The 9,058-nt window shown below is 36.9% G+C and overlaps 1 protein-coding gene across 2 annotated transcripts in view; it reads left to right on the top strand.

The window, feature by feature from the left end:
* pcgf5a (polycomb group ring finger 5a) overlaps nt 1–3,706 on the top strand; it is an 8,029-nt gene extending 4,323 nt beyond the window's left edge. For both annotated transcript variants that reach the window (XM_016269803.1, XM_016269802.1), the window contains 2 exons: nt 925–1,014; nt 2,513–3,706. In XM_016269803.1, the coding sequence (XP_016125289.1) occupies nt 925–1,014; nt 2,513–2,560 (138 nt within the window). In that variant the 3' untranslated portion in view covers nt 2,561–3,706. The remainder of the gene's footprint in view (nt 1–924; nt 1,015–2,512) is intronic.
* The last annotated feature ends 5,352 nt before the right edge of the window (nt 3,707–9,058 follow it).

The following is a 9,058-nucleotide window of genomic DNA, read 5'->3' as shown; positions in this document are numbered from 1 at the left end:
ACATTATTTTCCACATACTGTACATTATTGTTTCTCCTCTATGCCCCGCCTTTCTGAAACGCGTCGATTTTTACAAAGCTCATCGGTCTGAAAAAGCGAGGTGTGCTCTGATTGGCCAGCTATCCAGTGCGTTGTGATTGGCCGAATTCCTCAAGCGTGTGACGGAAATGTTACGTCCCTTACCATATTGTGATGCCTGCGGCAACCACATATGACGACCCCGGGCTGGACTCCGCTTCGTCCACGGTGAAAGCCGATCTGGCGATCAACAGCACGAAATTGAAGTATTTCCTCAGCGACCAGCACGGATCAGCTCCAGGAATGACGAATCGATATCGTCCTCTTTTGGAAGGCCAAACAAAGTAGTTTCGCTTTCACAACGAAGCACACAGCCTCTTCATGACATGCCGGCGGCGGCAACAACAATACTACAGCGAGAATAAAAGTTACGCCTTCTTTCTTTGTGTGAACATTTGGGCGGTGTTATGCAAATCTTCCCAGATAGTGACATAGACGTGGGGGCATGTTAGAACGAGCCGTTTTAGGTAGGTGTGGCTGATTCTTAACTTTTATGAAGAATATCTATTTGGATTTGAGATTTTAGTCTTTGCAACTTTACAGATCTTCTTTATGCACCAAGAGCTTGTAACACTCCAAAGAGAAAGGAAAATTTGAAATCGCATCATATTATGACCCCTTTAATAGGTTCCTTTCACAGTTGAATACAGATATTAATAAATGAGCTCCCATCAGCTGTGAAACTTGACAGTCTATGAAAATTGTTTCTAAGGTTGTTCTTTCTGAGACGTTTCACTATATGTGTACGTAACACAACATACCATACTCTTCATGTGCCTATTATTTGACTTCATGAAATATAATTTGCCTACTGTGTCGATCTGTACCTGTACCTGTTTCTTACAGCTCGATGTTTTGTGTAACGGAGAGATCATGGGCAAAGACCACACCCTGGAATTCATCTACCGCACTCGCTGGAGACTTCAGGGTGACAGCGTAAGTGTGTATGTCTGGGTTCAATTTTGCCAATTTTGTTGGGAATGAATGTCCCTACAAGGATAGTAAAACGTAAAATCACCTACACTGTATGAACCATCCCTAGGAGAAAAATGGCTTTTTAAACATCCTTATTCCCTATTATTGACTCAATGATAAAAGGGTTTGGGGGTGAGAAATATCATTATATCATGATATCATGATCAAATCTCAGTATAAAAACAACATAAGTTATTAGAAAGTTACCACCATTATTGAGAAACAAATGTGTGTTTTTATGTGTTTGTGTGTGTGTTTGCAAGATTACTTTAGACCTGCAAAGGGGGTGATTGGAGGTCTGCAAAAAAATTGAGAGAATTTTACAAAATGTATTTATTTTGTTAACATTTACAGTCGCATTCAGAATATTGCATCTTGACTGATATTACTAATTTATTCTGCTGTCTTAATACTGGTCATATATCAAAATTTTATTTAAAAAACAAAGCTGCATATAGTTTTGTTAAAAAAAGCTTACTAAAAATGTTTGTTTTCCCAGATTATATTTAAAAGCCAGTATAAAATGGAAAATCTATTTTCTAAATACATGTTATTAATCTTATTTTAAAGGATTCATTCTTGAATGTTATATTTTTAACTTTTTCTGAACTTGTAATTTTTAATCAAAACTTGATCTTTCCATAAAACAGAATTCTCTCTGGTGAAATATGCAGATGTGTCCAATAATTTAGCCCACTTTCTTACAGTCGACTGTAAGCTTGCATTCAGATTTGCCTCCATTCAGTCAACAACCGATGTAATGAACCATAACCCTGCCTTTCAATTTTTTGTCAATAATCCGTTTCATTTGGATGTGCATCACAATATGGAAGAAAAGATCTGCTACTTCTGTTACATTGAATCTTTAACAATTTCCTTTAGTCAATGACAATATCAAAGCTTATTATTTAATTTTGAAAACATGTTGTTTTTATAATATCACTCTTAATATTTTTATTTTCACACAGTATGAATAGGTTTTTATAAATGACAATTTTATTTTAGGAAGTGGGTCCCTCCCAAGGGAATCATCATAATTGAGTATCATTGGCAACAAAAAGTTTGAAAACCTCTGGACTAGAACTTTGACAGATAAATGATTGAAAAGTTAGTTTGACCCTGAATGCGTGAGTGTGTTTGAATCTGTGTGTAAGTGTGTGTGCGCTCATGAGAAGAAGTGTGAACAGCTGTCGCTGAGTTGGTGGTGTTTGTGGGGGGCAGGAGCAAAAAAAAACTGCTCACAGCTACTGACAGATCTATGAGTCATATTTCTCCAGTTACACACACACACACTAGATAGATGTTGACACAAAATCAGAGGACACATCGATGCCCCTAGGTTTGTGTCCTTTCCTTTTACACCATAATAAAGTAAGATGACGATATAATGAAAATGATACCCTGCTTAAATCAGAATATTCAAAGTTGAAGTCATTCTTTACTTTCGCTTTTACCCCAGGCTTATCCCATGGTTCTCGAGTACCGTCCAAGGATCGACTTTGGTTAAACAGCACTTACAGCTTTGCGGAAATCTCATGCAGACTGATGTCAAGAGATGAACAAAAAGTGAATGAAAACTGAATGATTGTGCCTCCGTTGAAAGACAACAACACAAAGCCCTTATGACTGACAGTACTGCTCACTTCTTCCTGTGCACTGCTTCAGCCTCTACTCCTCCATTCCTCCCTCCTTCATGTTCCTGTTTGACAGTTGTGGCTCCACCCACTGGCACTGTATCAAGTTTGATGATTATATTGTTCCAAAGCTTTCTCTGCATGTTGTCTCTATGACGACGCCTTAGCGTAGAGCGGCCCGTTGGGATTATCTGATAGCAATCTAGCACAGACAGTAAGCAAAAACTGCGCCCCGGCCAGGTGACAGTAGTGAAGGGAAATGGAGACGTTTTTAAGATGAAGTCTCACTAGATTTTAGCTCATATTATTAGGCGTTTTTATCCAAGAGTTTGCACTAGAGGCATATCCAAATGTCTCACTGTACTGTTGGTGTTCTGTGTTACCTTTACACTCTCTTTCTTTCCTTTTAGTTACTTTTCTCTCTTGCTCTCACCGCCCACATTGTCCCTCATAAATTCAGTGACTCTTTTTCATGTCATCATTCTCTCTCCCTTTCGTTCGCTCACACAAACTCGCTCTCTCTTTCTCAGCCTCTTTCCATCTTCCCTCACACTCTCTCATTTTTCTCCAATGGTGTTTTTGGCTCTGGTCTGAAGTATTGATGGATCTCATTCAGTTGGAATTGAATGAGAGCGCTGTAGATGTCCCAAAATAACATCACTGAAAGGCACTCTGGGTAAGCGTTTTTCCTTCACATCGAGCTAAGGCCAAATCTTACATTCGTCCAAACCAGATCATTATCTTAATAGAATTGATCTAACAATAACTGATGCCAGATATGCTTAATGCAGTAATTCACTGAGAAATCTCATCTCTAAAAAACAGTTGAATGAGGAATGACTGAAGTGTGCCAGCTGCATCTCTAAGAGCAGCTTTGGCTCACAGGCTGTTAGTTGTAAACATTCTGTTGTTTCCTGTTTAATCAGAAATATATTTAAATGGAATAAAACAATCAAATTCACCTCAACAAATGTTTGAATTTTGGTCTCACTTTATATTAGGTGGCCTTAACTGTACTTGAAATTAAAATTAATAATTTGATCAATAGAATTGATCTAACAATAACTGATGCCAGATATGCTTAATGCAGTAATTCACTGAGAAATCTCATCTTTAAAAAACAGTTGAATGAGGAATGACTGAAGTGTGCCAGCTGCATCTCTAAGAGCAGCTTTGGCTCACAGGCTGTTAGTTGTAAACATTCTGTTGTTTCCTGTTTAATCAGAAATATATTTAAATGGAATAAAACAATCAAATTCACCTCAACAAATGTTTGAATTTTGGTCTCACTTTAAATTAGGTGGCCTTAACTGTACTTGAAATTAAAATTAATAATTTGATCAAATGCACTTATTGTGTACATACATGTTTTTACATTGTACTTATATTTAAAAAATACCTGCATGTAATTACATTTGTAATTATACTGTCGACCATCCCTTACACCTTAACCCACCCTTAAGGCCACCTAACATAGAGTGGGACCTGAATTTTAAAAGCAACATCCAGATTGTTAATAATATACGTTTTACAGTGTATTTTGAGTGTTGTGTGGAAAAACAAGTGCAAGGGACATGCCAGTAATACATTTGATTAACCCTACACAAAATGTAAGAAAACACCAAATCTGACATTTCTCTATGTGCTTCTCTACTACGCAGCATTTATCAAGTCATGGACATGTTTGTGAGGAGAGAGTGTGAGATTCAATCATCATATATTTTTTTTATATTCTAGTTAAGAGTGTTATTTTGGAGCATTAGTTCAGATAAGGTCATATGTTAACTTTAAGTTTGTTTACATGACAATGTTAATCTTTAATGTATGTGTAGTTGCCTATGAAAGGAGTATTCCATTTGAACTCATAATTACAAGAAATAAGTGAACACCAAACTGCCAAAAAAATTGCCAAACTAATTTTATGCACATTCCCAGAATGGTTTTTGAGAATTAAGGGTTCAAAACATGGAGCTTTGCCAATCCAGATTATATTCCATAGAACATGTTATGTGAAGGTACTTAATGTAGAACAGGATTACAGGAATCATTACGTGAACCTTTGTTTTGCATCATCTCAGGGGATGACAATTGGTGAAATGAGGGTTTGTTCAATGTTCTCCACTTCAGCTTTGGAATCAAGGAATCATAACAATGGGTTTTAGAAAGTCACTGCAGTGCTCAGTACGGTTAATCAAAAGATGCATATAGAATAAGAATGACACTGAATTTCTCGGCAACACCGTTTTCAGTGGGTTGTACCCATATGTATCAATAGTGGAAATATATTTGTCCAAATGCTTCTTATGATAAGCTAAACCTTCATGTTATACCAACATGATCTATTGTACTGAATCTTAAAAATCAACTGCACTCTGTCAGTTCAGTGGAAATCTTGATGTTGTTGTTTAGGACAAAGGCCACTGGCTGCTCTCCAAAATCCAATTTCCTCCCCACTAAGAAAACATGCAAATCAATTATGAAGTGTCTTTGAGCTCTGATTATAAATATAATGTATTTTTGTATATTGAAGCACTTATGTATATTTGAACCTGTAATCAAAAGATTTTATGTCAATGCTTGTCTTTTTCCTAATAGATGATGCTGCTTGGGGTAATTTATTCCTTTTTTTTATACATCCCACCGCCTGCTATATGTGTTCCCCTTGTAAATGTTCGCACTGTTCATGAAAAGCTTCCTAATGCTGTTCATGACCTATTGTTATTTAATTAATGAACATTAAAATGTGAAAAATAGTGGATTTTTAAAATCTAATTTCTTTGTCTATAATCCAGAAACATTTTATTTAGCTGAAAACATTTGAGTAAATTATACTTGCATGATAGTATTGCCATTGGATCTATTACATGTCCTAGATTGAAGGATTTAAGAAGTATTTTTGTTATATGTTCATATTAATATAGGCTTATGGACTAAAACCTTTTAAGTTGTCGAGTTGTTGAACACTGTTTCAAGTATGTGATGATATTAGTGTGAGTTTAAATCTGACAATGAAAACAAAGACAGGAATGTGCCTTCTTTTAGACTGTTTCTATGCACTGCTCCCTGCCTCTCTTTCTCACTCACTATTTTTCTCCCCCACTCATGCACAAGGAAGTGGAATGTGACATGCATTCCTCTGTTTGTGCATCACTTGTTCAGTGGTCTGTTGGCCCTGCTGTTCATCTTACAAAAGAGAAGGTCAAAAATACTTCATGAATGGGGAAAGACAAAACACTTAACCACAAATATGTACATGCCCAGTGACACTTGATGTAGTTACAAACTTCAGTGTTTAAAATTTAGGATTTTGGAAGAACCATGCAATAATTAGTTTGGATGTTTACAGTTACCTACATTGCGTGTGTTTGCAGATTTTGTAAACTGTGAAAGGAATCAGTTCCCCAAAATACGTTAAATGTGAAATCTACATAATCAACAATAGTTCCGAATAGAAATGTCCAAAACACTCACGTTCATCACACAAATGAAAATAAACAAAGAAAGCCTGCCACTGTCTCTCTTTAGTCTTCTCTTGCATGTCGCAACAACTCTGTTTTCAGTAAGGATGAGTTGGAGAATTCACAGCTCATTTGTTAAACAGAGAAAGTGAGACTGAATCCCTCCACCCCCTGCTAACACTCCAACATTAAACCATTACTGAATAAAAGGGAAGCACATTACAAACACTGCAAATGCTGGGAGTTTTCCCTCTTATTTACAATGGATTAAAGCAGGAATCCCATTTCATCCCCAAGCGAATATATAGTGTTTAAAGATTTAGCAAGGGATTTTTTTGTTATTAGAAGAACTAAATAGAATTGGAAGAAATTGTTGTTTCCAAACAGATTGACACAGCCCCGCCTTCGCCTTATAGTCCCGCCCCTAAGCTCACACCATTGACTGATGTTGGCATAGGGCAGCCTCCAAACTAGAGATAAGGTGCGTCCCAAATTGCGTTCTGTAGTATAAATAGTGCAAGTAGTGCGTTCACACTGAAAATTCCAAAAAGAAAAAGTGCACTTTAAATACCCAGATGAGGCACTTAAATAACCGAAAAAACGATGTGTGTAATGTTGGACATGCACTCAACTGTCGCAGCTTTAATTACGTAGCGAAGGGGAAGGGGCTATCAGACTCCGATTATGAATGACAAAAATAACCTTATATAATTCATACACTACATGGTTGAGTACATAGTGTATAAGTGCATAGTGTATAGTGTGTCATTAGGGACGCAGCTATAGAATCTACATTACAATTTTAATGTCAGTTCCCATATCACACAAATCTGCTCTTAGTTCCATATATTCAAGTGCTTTATTTCCCATATTTTCATTATTTGATGGTCACCATTAGCTTTATCAGTGCAAAAAAAAAAAAGCCATCTGAAATTAAATGTTTAGAAACAGGATAAGGAGAGGGCAGGGAGACACAAACTGGTGTTTGATCTGTTATCCTCTCCACTTATTGCTGCTTTGTTGCATCATACTGTTGCTGTGTTTTAACCTGTTAGTATCCATAGGCTAATTACATCATTCATGAAAGTCACGTTCATATTCCCTCCTGAATCCTGTCCAGTGACTCACTGACACAACTGTTCTCTTATAGGCCTGTCACTGGCCAGATACTGGCGCTGATGGCTGGGTGTATTCTGGTAGCACTGTGTTCATTTGGATCTTGTTAACATGGATGATCTACTGTAATTAGAACCTCTCTAATCCAGGAGGCTGGATTTCTCTACTTCTCGCACCTTTTCCTCACATGAAGTCATTAGGTTAATGTCAGAGATCTCATGATATTCCATATTAGACCTAAAGAACAAGCCACATGGCACCAATAGGATCATATATTGGAGTGACATCACCACAGAGTTTCTTCTTTGGGAATGACATGACAGTGTTGACATCTCCTGATGACGTCACCACTGTGCCAAAGGTCAAGACTACAACATATTTATACAGCAAAGCCGCGCATGTGCACTCATGTGCGTTTATGCTTGTGGGTTAACTATCTAAATGAACTGGTTTATATATAATTATAATGTTACAAAAGATTACTTTTTCAGATAAGCAGTGTTCTTTTAAACTTGCTGTTCATCAAAGAATCCTGAACAACAAATCATCATGGTTTCCACAAAAATATTAAGCAGTATAACTGTTGTCAACATTGATAATGACAAGAAATGTTTCTTGAGCACCAAATCAGCATATTAGAATGATATCTAAAGGATCATGTGATCGCCCTTGCTCTAAAAGCTATAACAAAACAATCTTTTTTCTTTAAAATGGTTACATTAATCATGTTTGTTATATATTTTTTAATCAAAGTGGAAATCACAAATAATGTAAACTTGACTGAGTGCTTCATTTCCACTTTAAGCCCCATTTCCACCACAGGAACTTTCCCCAGGGACTATAGGGACTTTGGGCCGGTACTTGGTGTGTTTCCACCGCAGGAACCAGGATCTAAATAGAGTTCCAGGTAAAAATTTGCCCCTCAGAAATCCCTGATCGTGAGGTAGTACATCTCAATAAATTAGAATGTCGTTGAAAAGTTAATTTATTTCAGTAATTCAACTCAAATTGTGAAACTCGTGTATTAAATAAATTCAATGCACACAGACTGAAGTAGTTTAAGTCTTTGGTTCTTTTAATTGTGATGATTTTGGCTCACATTTAACAAAAACCCACCAATTCACTATCTCAACAAATTAGAATATGGTGACATGCCAATCAGCTAGCCTCACATCCTAAAATCTTTCTGTTCTCGCCTGTTCTGACCACTGAAATGCCCAGTCACTGTCACTTTATTAAAGGGGTGATATGATGCTGCTAAAAAGAACATTATTTTGTGTATTTGGTGTAATGAAATGTTTTTTTTAGCGGTTTAAGGTTAAAAAAACACATTATTTTCCACATACTGTACATTATTGTTTCTCCTCTATGCCCTGCCTTTCTGAAACGTGTAGATTTTTACAAAGCTCATCGGTCTGAAAAGCTAGGTGTGCTTTGATTGGCCAGCTATCCAGTGCGTTGTGATTGGCTGAATACCTCAAGCGTGTGACGGAAATGTTACGCCCCTTACCATATTGTGATGCCTTGTCCCGGCACGACGAGACAAAAACATTAAAGGCCATTATAAATGAGGCATTTGTTGCATCCAGTGGGGACATAATTATGGATTATATTAACGACTTCTGTCTTTTTACGCGTTGCGTTGCATCACGCCATGTAAACATAAAACCATGTCTGCATTTGTGATTGGAGAAATGACAAACAAGTGCTACTCTACACTGCTCAAAACTCGCCTTTGAATCGTCAGTGGCAAATTCTTTAAATATAAAAAAACGTACTTACAGTCTGTGAGTCAGA

This window comes from Sinocyclocheilus grahami, unplaced genomic scaffold, assembly GCF_001515645.1.
Source record: "Sinocyclocheilus grahami isolate Dianchi unplaced genomic scaffold, SAMN03320097.WGS_v1.1 scaffold54.1, whole genome shotgun sequence".
NCBI lineage: Eukaryota > Metazoa > Chordata > Actinopteri > Cypriniformes > Cyprinidae > Sinocyclocheilus > Sinocyclocheilus grahami.
Note: the sequence above shows the minus strand (reverse complement) of the source record. Positions and strands in the feature narration are given on the sequence as shown.